Source organism: Pseudophryne corroboree, chromosome 1, assembly GCF_028390025.1.
Source record: "Pseudophryne corroboree isolate aPseCor3 chromosome 1, aPseCor3.hap2, whole genome shotgun sequence".
Lineage (NCBI taxonomy): Eukaryota > Metazoa > Chordata > Amphibia > Anura > Myobatrachidae > Pseudophryne > Pseudophryne corroboree.
In genome coordinates, this window is record NC_086444.1 from 948,684,347 (window position 1) to 948,699,288 (window position 14,942).

The 14,942-nt window shown below is 41.1% G+C and overlaps 1 protein-coding gene across 2 annotated transcripts in view; it reads left to right on the forward strand.

The window, feature by feature from the left end:
* Positions 1-551: 551 nt before the first annotated feature.
* DDX60 (DExD/H-box helicase 60) overlaps positions 552-14,942 on the forward strand; it is a 422,428-nt gene continuing 408,037 nt past the window's right edge. For both annotated transcript variants that reach the window (XM_063920417.1, XM_063920418.1), the window contains exons 1-2: positions 552-647; positions 11,726-11,909. In XM_063920417.1, the coding sequence (XP_063776487.1) occupies positions 11,747-11,909 (163 nt within the window). In that variant the 5' untranslated portion in view covers positions 552-647; positions 11,726-11,746. The remainder of the gene's footprint in view (positions 648-11,725; positions 11,910-14,942) is intronic.

The following is a 14,942-nucleotide window of genomic DNA, read 5'->3' on the forward strand; positions in this document are numbered from 1 at the left end:
GACCACAATTTAATTGCGGGCGCAGCAACTGTGGACAAACCCCTGCCTTCGCAGCACGCGCTGCCACCATTTTTTACTTTGGAGCTGCATGTGATGTCACACAGCCACCCCAAAAATGGCACCGACACGTCCCCATTCATAGCGTCCCGCCCAAGCAAGGCTGCGCCACCTCCCCGCGAATGCCTCTATCTGTCAATCAGGCAGAGGCATTTGAAGCCAATGTGATCCAATTGCACGTGCAGGACGGATCTGCGCGTGCGCGTTGGCGGCAAATAGGGCAAATTTGCAATGCGATCTGAATAAGGCCCTATATACGGTATAAGGCTGAATGTCACAAATATTATTAGTAATGCTTTCTGCATTTTCCTGGTACTACACCTCATAGTATATGTTATATGCTGACTTGTCAGGTATGAAATCCTCTAAGGAGCGGCTAAGTTTATATTTAGAAATGAAAGCTACCATGGTCTCAGGCAGAGAAATGAAACTAAACTGCTGTGTGTCTGAGGCTACATGACACACCTCTTTTTTCATGAATTGCACACAGACCACAGAGAGCTGTTAAGTCATAATCACACTGGAGAAGGAGTGCTCCACTTTACTTACCAGCTGATTATACTTTTCATTACGCTGTACAAAGAGAAACAGTAAGTACCATTAATACTATTTATGCACGTTTACATACAAAATATGTTTTATTACCTAGTAGCATCACTAGTGTTGGTGTCACTCCTATTGGACATCCTCCTGTATCAGACCTTACAGAATCCTTAGCAATTTTTTTTAATGCTACGTGTAAACTATAATAGGGGTATCTAATTACCTGCGATAGTGCCGCAGGGGCGAAAAACGGGTGTTTTTTTTTCCGCCCTATCGAGTGAAAATACATTGATCCCGGGAAAAACAGCGGACCTATGTATTTTTGCTGCACTTATCGCGGGTCTAGGGTACACTTATCATAGATTATCCTACGCATGCCTGAGGCACGAGAAGCATAAGCCTCAATAAGTGCCGGCATTTCAGTCAGGGCTAATTGGATGGCCCCCAGCGAACTGCTTGCTGCAGCTTGTTGGATACAGGGGAATATTGAATATTGGGGATATTCCCATATATCACCAGCAAAGCAGAGACTCCGAAGTTTGGCTGGTCTGGTCATGTGACCACATCGCAGTGACTGGTTAGCCAGGAAAGTGGAAGCAAAGCAGAGACTCTGAAGCCCTGACACGTGCTTTGTGGGGGAGCAATCAATTTGCCGGTTGTCGGAATTCTGGCGGTCAGGATACTGATGCTGGAATCCCGACAGCCCAGAATACCAACAGTCGGAATCCCGGCGCGCAGGGACTATTCTCACTCGTGGGTGTCCACTACACCCATAGAGTGAGAATAGAACCTGTGGCGAGCACAGTGAACCACCGTGCCCGCAAGCTGACTCATACCACTCGCCCCATTGCTGGCATTCTGGTGGGTGAGATGCTGCTGCCGGGATCTTGACAGCCAGCATCCCGCCTGCCGGGAAATAGTATGTATTCCGCTTTGTGTGCTTTGGCACAGAGTCTGTATGGAATTGTGAATATAGCAAGGAGGAGGAAATTGGCAAATTGAGGGATGGGTAAAAATGGGTTTGGGAGCTGGAATAACCTTTTATCACAACCAAAAGAAAAAGGGTACAGATGCAGTTCAAGTAATATAAGTGTGGGTGTGCAGTGTATTTGGGAACACTTATTATGAAAAAGGTGGTGTACTAAATATAGGCGTTAGTCAGGGTTGGGGAAAAAAAACAGTAAAAAAAAAAACAAAAAACAAACAAACAAAAACAACCCTTTTTTTGCTTAAACCAATTTTTTTTTTGCATTAAAGTTTTAATGAAAAAAATATTGAATTGTATTAGAAACCTTGATAAACCATGTTTTATGCTTTCTAACATTAATAATGTTATTAGGCTTTAATTTGATTTAGTTTACGTCTTTCAATAAAACCATTTTTTTATAGCTTATTATTCCTATTACATCTGAAAGGGATGTAGTTATGTGACGGGCATGCTGACTAGCAGGTATTATTCCCACTCGTGGGTGTCCACAACACCCATAGAGTGGAAATAGAACCTATGGCGCAAGGATGCGCACAGCATCTATTCACCAGAGACAGGGGGCACTGGTGGCATACCAGCAGCTCACCAAGCGTTGAGCATGCCCCCACAGTGCCGAAAATCGGGGAGTGGCTTGCAACCGTGGTCATTCCCATGAAGCCAAACCCACTTTACATTGGGCCCGCACCTTTTTGGGCGGGCGTGGCTTTGCCACACAAAGGATTCCCTACGTCAGAAGCCACGATGTTCTGAGGTATGGTAATATGGATATATAGTATATTATTAACAGTTTCTTATATAGGGCAGCAAATTATGTTCATTTTACAATTGGATGCAACAATAATCAAACTAAACTGGGTAATAACAAACAGTAATAGAGGAAGGAAGGCCCTGCTCGCAAGCTTATAAATAAGCTATAGTAAACAGTTCTAATATGTATGTACACTTTGCATATTATTCATCATGTTGATGTATAGTACTATCACATATTTGTATAGATATGTCACTGTCATATAGACAATAATTAGGACTAGCACACACATTAATCGCATATACACAGTACAGTGGTAAATATAGAATAATTCGCCAGACAGCGGACATCTGCAAATCCGTTTGCAACTCACTCACCATTGAATGTTTTTTTCCAGGCTGTGCAGTCTGTGCGTAGCCCAGGACTTACTCCTACAGTACAACAGAATCAGGCTGTTCGGGGCCGGAGCTGACATCACACACCATCCCAGAGACCGTTTGGGGTGGTAACTGACCGTTTTCTGTGTCAGGGAAAACGCAGGCATTCCCAAGCGTTTTCAGGGAGGGTGTGTGACGTCAGCTCCGAACCCGATCAGTCTGATTCTATCGCACTGGTAGGAGTAAGTCCTGGCTTACAGACAGTAGTAAAATGTGGTAAGATGTGAGTGAGCTGCGAATGGATTTGCAGCTGTCTGCTGACTGAGGGACATTTGTAGCACAGGGTGTACACATGCGATGGCACACTTGCACAGGCGAATTTACACTCCCCTTGGGCGGTGACTATCTGATTGTAGGACAGCAAAATTAGCAGCCTAGCGATCAGGTCTGAATTAGGCCCTTTATCTCCACTTTATCACTCACCAAGACTTAGCAACTCTCCCCCTCTCCAGGACTGGATTAGGCCTTAAGGGAGCCTGCGTCACATAAAACAGGCTGACATGGGGGAAGGGAGGGTGTATATTAGTGCACACCTCCAACATACATGACGCATGCCAGGAGGGATAAAATGCTCTCTACCTGGACTTCCCTCCTAATACTGCATTTGATTGGTGTCACCTGTGTTAAACTATTTATTTGATAAGACGGGTATTTCAACACAGGTGATTGCAATCATAAATGAAGGGGAAAGTCCAGGTAGAGAGCATTTTGTTCCTCCTGAAATGGGTCATATTGGGAGGTATGGATTGTGTATATTAAATTAAAACCAATGTTGTATATTAAATTTAAACTAATAGATTAATAATGCCTGGGTACTGTTTAGAGCTCCACCTTATTGAGAGACAACTACGTTCAGGCTTGGACTGGCCCACAGGGGTACAGGGGAAACCACCGGTGGGCCCTACTGCCTGGGGGCCCACCTCTTGCTCTAAGTCCAGGTTCCAGACTGTGCACTTGAATTATACATTATACATGTGTTACCTTATACTGGACTATGGTGTATTTTCTACGGTGCATTGCTGTTATTAATCTGTTATTAATCTGGTACATTATCATACATGCAGCATCTGAATTTACTGTATATTTTTATGAAGGGGCCCAGACGTTGCACTCTCTAATGGTTAGTCAAACCAATGAGGTGGCAGGCCACCTCCCCTCTGCAGACTGGCCACACCCCTAAACAAGGGCCCCTACCGCTGCATTCCCCCGGTGGGCCCTACATGGCCCAGTCCGACACTGGCTACGTTATAACGTTTTCTTGTAATGGATAAAAGACAATTTAAATGAATTTTAAATACACATACTGTAGAAAAATAAAATCTATAATTTATCTTGTCTTGTCACATGCGAGAAGTAGCAGCAGCCTCTTTACTAATTACACACTGGGACTCAGAAGTGGGGAGGATTTATGGGTGAGGGCGCCCCTACTCACAACAGTGCAGACTCCCCCCCTCCTTACCCTTGCCCAAATGTATTATTTTCATTGATTGGTTATGAGCACTCATTTGATGATAGCCAATTTAGTAGAATAATTAAAAAAAATGGCTCTATGACATGTTTTTTTTTTTTTTATTATTGTATGTATACATATTTACTAATTAGGACAGTTTACAGGGGCAGTGTATGCATGTTCTACCCATTTACACTCCATTCAAGATGGCATATGGTAGAGTTCAGTGGAAATATTTTGCGGTTATTTGTACATTTCGAGTTGACGGTACCAACACAAGCATCCAAGTGCCGCCCCCCAAACAGGTGCTACCCCAAGACACGTGCCTAATGGGAATATCGCCACTGCTTAGAAGGTCTCTCTCTCTCTCTTTAGACCCGAATGTTGTCATTAGATAACAGGTCATGGATAGAGAGTTGTATCTGCACACTTATGTAATCTTTTATTTGTTACTACAGAGAATAACCCTATGTTTGTGGAAATCATTTGATATGTCTTTCTGTCAAATATTTATCAGATTCCAAAAGGGAGCACTGCCAACTACAGTAGTTACAAACATTATTTGAAAAAGAGGGAAAACTACTGTATACTGGGCACACAAATGAAAATAATCTTTAAATTTAACTTTTAATATCCTGGTTTGGATAAAATCTTGTGCTATTCATCACAATTCAGGTGAAGAAACAGTGAAAATTAGAGGTTAAAATCAGACTCACAGAAGGTAATCCAAACACATGAATAATCCAACTGTTAATCCCAGATAATAATATAATCTAATGCCCTTTTTGCTCAGTTGAATTACCCTAAAAGGACACTTTTGTAATATTATTGAAGTTATCACACTTTACTGGAAAGATGGTAAACTCAGTACATTGGGGAGTAATTAATTAATTAATTAATTAATAGTTTATCTTAACTGCCTGCTTCCTTTATTCCTCAATGGTAATGTGATATATAAAAATTGTGGCTTTCACTTGTAAAGCAATAAACACCTCATTGCGAATATAAACTTGTGTTCAGATTTTATTCTTTCAACAGTAGATTCTGTATACAGTTAAGGGGGGTACTCACGGAGCGATATTCTAAGCAATCTGACTAGATTTCTTAGAATTTAAGTATTATCGCTCCGTGTGTACCTGATTCAGTCACGCACGGTTGTGCTTGAAATGTAAACATTCTTCACTGTTTTGTAGCAGAGTAGATTTGTATGTCTATTTGGTATCCGGTCTCTAGGTCAATACTTAGGTTGACCACTATTGGTAGAGATGCATTAGGTCGACAGGGTTTCTAGGTAGACATGGTCACTAGGTCGACATGTTCTAGGTCGACATAACAAAAGGTCGACATGAGTTTTTCACATTTTTTTTTATTTTTTCTACTTTTTCATACTTTATGATCCACGTGGACTACGATTGGAAATGGTAACCTGTGCCGAGCGTAGTGGTAGCGAAGCGAGGCACCTTGCCCGAAGTGTGCGAGCCATGCGTGGGGACACAGTGCACTAATTGGGGTTCCCTGTCACTTTACGAAGAAAACAACACTAACATTTTTTAAAACCTCTTGTCGACCTTTTGTCATGTCGATCTAATGCTTGTGTCAACCTATTTTGGGTGTCGACTTAGTTACTGTCGACCAATAGTGGTCGACCTAGACACTGTCAACCTAAGTGTGGTCGACCCTATGAACCACACCTGTCTATTTTGCTCAGTTAATTACAAGGTGCAAGAGCACACAATATTCTGCTGTATAGCAGAAACAGAAATCTAGCTGATATGACTAGATGTCTTTTAATACCAGTTGTTGTTGTTATAGTAAAGTTAAAGTTCTTATTGCATTATACCTGCAGGGGACATTACTTGGATGACTCCTAACTATAAATGACTGGCTCTCCATACAGTTATTGTTAAATGACCGCGCCTTTTATTCCATGCTTCTTAAGGCCAGTACTGATGGGAGAGATGTGTGCTGAGCAATCTTAACACAGACTGCTCAGCACACATCTCTCCCCCCGCTCAGCACAGCGTGTTGAGTGCTGAGTGAGGGGGGGGCGCTCACTTCACACAGCACTGAAGTGAGCGACTCGCTAGACTGAGCTTGCAAGCTCAATCTAGCACCGGCGATAGCGATGCGCGGGGCTGCGCATTGCTATCACTGGGGGGCATACACACGGCAGATCCGTGCTTAAAATCTAAGCAATCAAGTCAGATTGCTTAGATTTTAAACACGGATCTCTCCGTGTGTATCCCCCTTACGTGATAGATAATTGGCTCTGAGTAGAGAAACAATTATATCATCTGTTTGTGACTAGCCTGCAGCACTATTTAAGGGGGATACACACGGAGAGATCCGTTCTTAAAATCTAAGCAATATGACCAGATTGCTTCGATTTTAAGCACAGATCTCTCATGTGTCTGCCCCCCAGTGATAACCGGAGTTAGATTGGCCTGCATGCAGACACAACCTAGCACATCGCTCATTTCACCGCTGGGTGAAATTAGCTGCCCCCCGTCACCCCCCGTTCGCTCAGCACACATCGCGCTGTTCTGAGCGGGGGGATAGAGGCGTGCTGAGCGGTTAACTCAGCACACATATCCCTGCACATCTCCCCATCTGTAAGGCCCTTTAGATTCCTGCTATATATTGGTAACTAGTTTACTTATCAGTAGTGTGTTGTAATTAACTATGGGGGTAATTCAGACCTGATCGCTGGGCAGCGATTTTTGCAGCCCTGCAATCGGATAGTCGCCACCTACATGGGGAGTGTATTTTAGCTATGCAAGTGTGCGAACGCATGTGTAGCAGAGCTGCACAAACTGATTTTGAGCAGTATCTGCGCAGCCCAGGACATACTCAGCCGCTGCGATCACTTCAGCCTGTCCAGGACCGGATTTGATGTCAGACACCCGCCCTTCCAACGCTTGGACACGCCTGTGTTTTTCTAGACACTCCTTGAAAACAGTCAGTTGCCACCCACAAATGCCTTCTGCCAGTCAATTTCCTTGCGAATGCCCATGCGATCAGATCCTTCACACAAGCTTGTCGCTAACTGGTGATCCCCGTTGCTGCGGTCCGTCGCGCCTGTGCATTGCATACGCATGCACAGTTCAGGCCTGATCGGCTGCTGTGTGAAAATGCAGAGAGCAGTCAGGTCTGAATTGCCCCCTACATCTGGTATACCTGTAATGCTATTTAATCATATCCACACTAATAGTAGTCCTTTATTTTGGTGCTTCTTATGTTCACATAGCTAGCTCCTTACAGAGCATATTGTTAGGTGCTCCCTCCTGTTATATTTATAATAGCAAGAAGCTGTTTTATTCCACACTGCTTGAATGCAGGTGATTCACTCTTAATACAGCCAATATTAGATAATCATATGTATTGTTCACCTAACTGTACTATAATCACTAATGTATACTTAGATATGACTAATACAGCTGTTACAGCTTTCAATACATCACTAAGAGTCATTTATTTACTGCTTCTTAAATACAGATAGTCATCTCCTAATAGCGCGATCATTCAGCTATCTGTTTATATTCCCTAAGGTAGTAATATTGAATGCTCTGCTATGTAACAGTAACAGGTCTAGTTATTGCTTATATAATTGTGTAGTCATTAATTTGCAGCTTTATCTTTATACAATGCATCGGCCCATGTGAATAGTGAAACACGCATGTAGGCATGTGTAATATATAATATAATGTATAATGCTTATATGCTATTCTCAAATGCTTATTTTTTTAATGAATGATTAAACCAGCTAACCAGTTCTCAGACTGAATTAAGTTTATTGAGACTATGATTGGTTTTTAACTACTAGATTCTCACAATTTTTATATATCACATTACTTTGAGGAATAACAGTAGCAGGCATTTAAGCTAAATTTTTATTTAATTACTTTCCAATGCATTAACTTAAATTACTGGGGCTAAATGGATATCCCCCTAAATGTTCACATGCGGCAAGTCAGCTTTCTATGCACCTACATAATCAACATCACCTGTGTAATACATACAGGGAACCCCGGCTACCAATACATCGGGAACCAGCACAGTGGTAAATATTTATGTAAACATCAGTTATTACTAACAGAGACTATCATTTCAACCCCCACTGGGATGCCAGCGTGAGGCTAAAACACACCTTGAGAGAGACTTTGTTCTAATTGAGTTATATATTATGAAGCCTAGGCTTTTTCACTTGCATAGCTAGCCTGTTTGCATGAATTACTTTCTACTAACTCTCTTTTAAAACATGTATTATGTTTATAAGCTTGTGATTGTTATAATACAGAAAGTTATATCTGGATGCTATTTAATCCAAGTATATTGATTGTATTACTGTTTTATGTGATTATAATCTATTTGTTACATTATTGGTCTTTGTGAGTCAATTTGTTTAATAGACAGCACATTTTTGATTAAAATTGTAACTGTTGCTATTGTAAAATAAGACATACCCAAGCACAGTGATATATTGCATTTATTGGTATATATATATATATATATAGAAACCAGAGCGCTCGAAACTATGTATATGTTACGTATGTGTTGCAACAATTGTTGCTAAAGAAATGATAATGTAACTATTTTTATTTGCGCAATACCTGTAAGGGAAAAATAAGTTCTTTTAAATGTAAACAGCCCTTTTGTCCGTTTTGCTGTGATCTTCAGGTAAATTGTAAGGGTTCCGTTTTTATGCCGTGTCTGGAGGAGCAGGAAATATTGCACGTGTCCTATGACCCTACCTCTCCCTATGTTACCCACCTTCTCTGTGGTGTTGGCGAGATGGTGGTTCCCGTGGTGTTAGCGGGATGGTGTTACCTCCTCCGCATGGTTCCTCCACTCCGGCTAGTCACCTTGCTGTGGCCACGGCTCCTATGCGCCATGCAGCGCAATGTAGTTATTAGAGTCGCGGCTCCTATATTGTATTTATTGTCTATTATTGTAAGTGATTGCACCTTTGATAAAAGTCAGAGTTCGGCTTGCATCCCGAACAGCTGCCAAACTCAGGCGTCATTATATTCGGCCGTGTAAAATATGTACTACAACTTTAGCATTTACTACTATCATTGTAAACCAGCTGCAAACAATACTTCTGTTTCCTTTTGGCATAAACAAGGGGCATAAGATACCATTACAAAGCTGCAGAATACTTGTGTTTAAATGTGTCACAATGATGATTTTTTTCCCCATAAATGTTAATTATTGTCTGACTTGACACTGACTCTTTCTCTAACTATAACTATATCTCTCTCTCCTCCTTTATGACTACAAACTGCTTGAGATAATTTTCTACCTCCTCCTCACTTTGTTCCATTCCTCCCATTCACTTCTCAACCCTTTTCAATCTAGCTTTCAATCCCTCTACTAAAACTGCTCTCACCAAGGTTACCAATGACCTCCTCATGGGCAAATCCAAGGGCCACTTTTCCCTCCTTATCCTCCTTGATTTGTCTGCTGCATTTGACACTGTTGACCACCTTCTTCTTTTCAACACTCTCCACTCATGGTTTAACTCCTACCTCACCAACAGCTCCTTTTATGCCTCTATCTCTGTCTCCACCACGCCCTCTCTTCCTCTACCTGTTGGTGTCCCATAATGGGTTGTTCTAGTCCCTCTTCTATTCACTCTTTATACCTCCTGTGTTGGAAGTGTCATCAGCTGCTTCTGCTTTAATAACATCTATATGTTGATGACACCCAAATCTATCTCTCTTCCAATGACCATTTTCCCTCCATCCTCTCACACATCACCAGATGCCTGCCTGCCATCTTCTCCTGTATGTATTAGTATTCCCTAAAGCTTAACATGGCCAATACCAAATGTATTGTTTTATCCTTTCAAGGGTCCCACCATCTCTCCTGCTCTCTTTTCTGTTTCTGTTGATAAAAAAAAATCATCCTCTTTTCTGTCACCCATGTCCGCAATGTGTCATCTTCTACTCTGCTCTCTCCTTCACTCCCCATTTTCAGGCCATCTCTGATTCTTGCCACTTCAACCTCCAGAACATTGCCAGAATGCATCCCTTCCTTATACCTTTTGTCACTTAAACTCTCCTACATGCTCTCAGCATTTCTCACTTACACTACTGTAACCTCCCACACTCCCCCACTCTGGTCTTTCTCTATATCCCCTCATTCCATTTCAATCTATTGTTAATACTTTATGCTCACCTCATTTTCCTCTCTCACTGCACAATGTCAGCCTCCTCCTCTGCAACATGCTTCACTGGTTTCCAATCCCTTTCAGCCTGGGGTCTATTTACTAAGCCCTGGATGGAGATAAAGTCGCTGGAGATAAAGTACCAGCCAATCGGCTCCTAACTGTCATTTTTCAAACCCAGCCTGTGACATGGCAGTTAGGTGTTGATTGGCTGTGACTTTATCTCCAGCGACTTTATCGCCATTCAAGGCTTAGTAAATAGACCCCTATGTCTCTAAACTCATCTCTGTCCAGCCTCCTACTCTCCCTCTCAGAGCCTCTCCTCCACCCTAGTTACTTCCTTTCATGCTCACCTCCTAGATTTTGAGGTGTCACCATTCTATGGAACTCTTACCCTCACTCTCTCAGGTTTTCAGTCAGTCTCTCCAGCTTTAAACATTCCATTAAAACATTTTTTTTTTAAATTAAAGCATTGCAACCTCCCTGAGCTTATTAATATTTTCCTCTACTCCCAGGGCCATCTTAACAGCACCGTGGCCCTGGACAAAGCAATGCACTGTGGCCCCTAACTACCTATTCAATGGAGCCAATAAAAAAATCATAACATGCTCCCCCTATGGTTCTGCACCACCGCTCCACATGCTTCCACACAGTGAATGGCAGTCATCACTCTGATTTGTGGATAGCTACAACCATCCACCAATCAGCATGCTGACAGTCATTCACTGGCTGCAGGCTGGGAGGCAGGTAGAGACTGCTGCCTCGCTGATCTGATTGTGTGACCACCACTTGCCCCTGCTTGAAGACCCTAGAATTGTGGGGCCTGGCTCAGCTGCCCAGTGTGCCTAGATGTTAAGATGGCCCTGTCTCCCCCCCCCTACATATATACATATACCATTCCCTGTACACCCCCAATTGTTTACCCCTTTACCCTGAGTATGTAATGCTTATGGGAAAGGCCCTCCTCCCTCTTTTTCCTTCCTAGCTAATAATAATAATAATAATAATAATAATAATAATAATAATAACAACTAGCAAGAAGAATGGATTATGCAGAAAGGTATTTGGGACCAGACACTTGCTTTCAGTGTCTAACCTGCAATAAAAAATGAACAACGAATTGATATTTAGTTGCGGTGATTCAGTAACATTTTTGCACCTACAGTAAATGTAATTCATAAACGAACCCCAATTGCAGAATGACAGGAATTCCACAATGCAGTTTCATATGATTATTAATACTAGCAAATGATAATGCAATATGTTTTGAAGAGATCATTTTCAAAATGCTACAATGGTACACGTGACTTATAAATGGTTTTATATTACATAGAAAGATTTGCAAGCAGCCATCATGGCCTCAGGAGGATCTGACCCAGAGGACGTTACAAGTTTTGACGACATTGCAACATTTTCTGCAGATACTAGATCATCCCAAGAAGAATTGGAAAATGGAAGTACTAAATCAGCTGACCTTGGAACTTCTGTGACCGCTACACAAAGCAAGAAGCCTACAGGTGCTGTATTTATTTATTTATTTACATTTGTCTTCTATTGCTGCAAATGAAAGGATAAATTATTTTCTGTTCATTTGTACAAATAATAGGCCACCTTTAGTTCATTATTTCCCATGTACACAAACCCAGTTTATCTAGATTTTTCTTTATTAAAAAGGTTACCTATCACTGAGCCTTTTATAATTTCCTGCTGTCTTTATAGACAGGTGACATGGTCACTGACCATTGGTCAGACTTCTGAAAAGATAAATGTCAAATGTGGTACATCAATAATTAAACAGTTAACAAAAGAAGGGGGCTCTTCAAGATTTAGATTGCAGAGTTTGAGAATAAAACAAGGATTCTATTATATTTAGATTTGCTATATTAAAAAAATGCTATATTGATCAATTTGTAAACATTAATACATTCTAATGGACTAGAAGAGACATTTATGGAAACTGATGCACTGGTAATTTTGGGTAATATGTAGTGTAATTGACAGTTACTACATTTTAAAAGTCCTTTTTCTAGTATAATTTAGAAAATTAAAGTTCATTTCTTACAAAGTTATATTACCTTTCATCCTGTCAAGCCAGAATGTGCTCCATCAATGTACCAGCTTTCCTGTAAACTCTATAAGTTATTTTAGATTACATCATTTTGTACAATTGTTGGATTGTGAACACATACTGTAGTTGTACATAAATGTGTCATTCTTAATGGAAATACTTGGTTGACACTAATTTAGGTCATCCAGTATCTTTGTATACACTGTTTGGCTGATGTATGAACTTGATTATTACTTTATACAACCATAGCCTACCCCAGTCTTCTCCAAGTATATTTCATTATTCCTGTCTTAATTTTTGATAGAATAAACTGTGGTTAACACTAGAGATGGTCATTTAATTTATTTGCTTACTCAGTAGATGTCCCTTAAAACATTGATTGATTGATTGATTGATTGATTGATATAGGGAAAGTAGAGTGCCAGGAGATCCACAGAAACTGTTAGTGGATAGCTGGAACTATCCACAAATCATAGTACAGCAGTCTACTGGCTATAATGGTATCATAGAACGATTGAATCTGTTGTCAAGCATGCTGTGACAGAGTAACTTATTTGGGATGCCACCAGAGATTTGCGGTTTGATTTTGTGACAAAAAAAGGCCACCAGTGAGCCAGGATATGTATAGTAAAGCCACCTCAGGTCTGGCGGTCTGTATAGTAAAGCCACCTCAGGTCTGGCGGTCTGTATAGTAAAGCCACCTCAGGTCTGGCTGTCTGTAGAGTAAAGCCACCTCAGGTCTGGCGGTCTGTATAGTAAAGCCACCTCAGGTCTGGTGGTCTGTATAGTAAAGCCACCTCAGGTCTGGCGGTCTGTATAGTAAAGCCACCTCAGGTCTGGTGGTCTGTATAGTAAAGCCACCTCAGGTCTGGTGGTCTGTATAGTAAAGCCACCTCAGGTCTGGTGGTCTGTATAGTAAAGCCACCTCAGGTCTGGCGGTCTGTATAGTAAAGCCATCAGAGATTTTTGGTCAATGATTTTCATTGTCATGAGCATTGTTCCCTTTGTTGTACAGAGCTCATTAGGATTTTTCTTCTATATTGTAAATTCTTTATGAAGACACTCTCTGAATTGTATATAGGTCATTAAGATGCTGTCTACAGTATGTATTGGTTATAAACACTCGGGGGTATATTTACTAAAGGTCGATTGTAATCGACTATGATCAATTTTGATCAATTTCAGATCAAACTTAACTTAATATATGTTTGGCTTTCAAGGTTAAAACACACATTTACTAACAAATGATTTTTTTCCATACATTTTTAAAGTAAATGTGTGTTTTAGCCGTGGAAGCCCAACATCGATTAAGATTGATTTCAATCAATCAAAATCAAATAAAATCAACCATTAGTTTATATATACCTCAGTATCATATAAAGATGTTAAAATATTCTCTCTATTGTATGTTGTTTGTTAGGCTGCTCTCTGTATTATATTTCAGGAAATAGAATGCTTTATATTGCTTGGTCACAGATGTTTCTTTTTTTGCCATTTGGTGACTAATAACTAATATAATTTGACTTCTCCATACTCAGAACCTTTTCTCAAATTTACTGTAGATATGCTCATCAAATTTTAATATACCTATATACTGTATGGGTTGAGTATGATATGTTGACTGTCATAATGTCAACATTTTATATCAATGTGAGAATGTCGATGTTGACCATGTCAACATTTATCATGTAGACAGTGATGAAATGTTGACAGATTGTCCCTGGTGGCCCAGCTCTGACTTACCTTCTCCTGATAGCTGCAGCAGCTCCAGTTGCATATTCTGGGTCCTGACAGTCATGTGACCATCACTTCTAGCTAGACAGTCAGTAGGTCGTCACCATATGGTCGACATGCATTAGGTCAACAGGTATATAAGGTTTACAGTTACAAAAAGCTAGCAGATGAAAGGTCAACAGTGCTAAAGGTTGACAGGTTCAAAATGTCAACATGACGATGGTCGACACACAAATGATCAACACTTTTTTTGGGGGTGGTCACATGTTTCACCAGCATGTGTGTGGTTTACTATCCACATAGACTACAATTAGGAATAGTAGCCTTGCCCAAAGCATGGTGAACATCTACATTTCTACTACATCTCCCAGCAGCCACCTCCCCTGTTGCTATATGGCAGGGACCACAGAGAGCCCCAGAGACCACCAGATCAGTAAGTACAGTATTATCTGAGAAACCCTTAGGTTACTAAGGATGTCCAGTGAAATCAGTCGGGACCAGTAAGCTGCATCCAAAGACGCAGAGACTGGCTTCAGCACGCCCAGGTTGGTTTTACCTTGTAAATTATTGCTGCTTGAAAAATACGGACATTCTCGAACGAAATCCCGGGCAACTCGGACCGTATTACATTTACCCCTGAGTGTGTACAACTAAATCAGTACTGCGTGTTTGTAGACACATCATTGGGGGCACATGGGGGCATATGCACAATGTGACTTTTTAGGGTTTCCACGGATGTGCAGTAGAA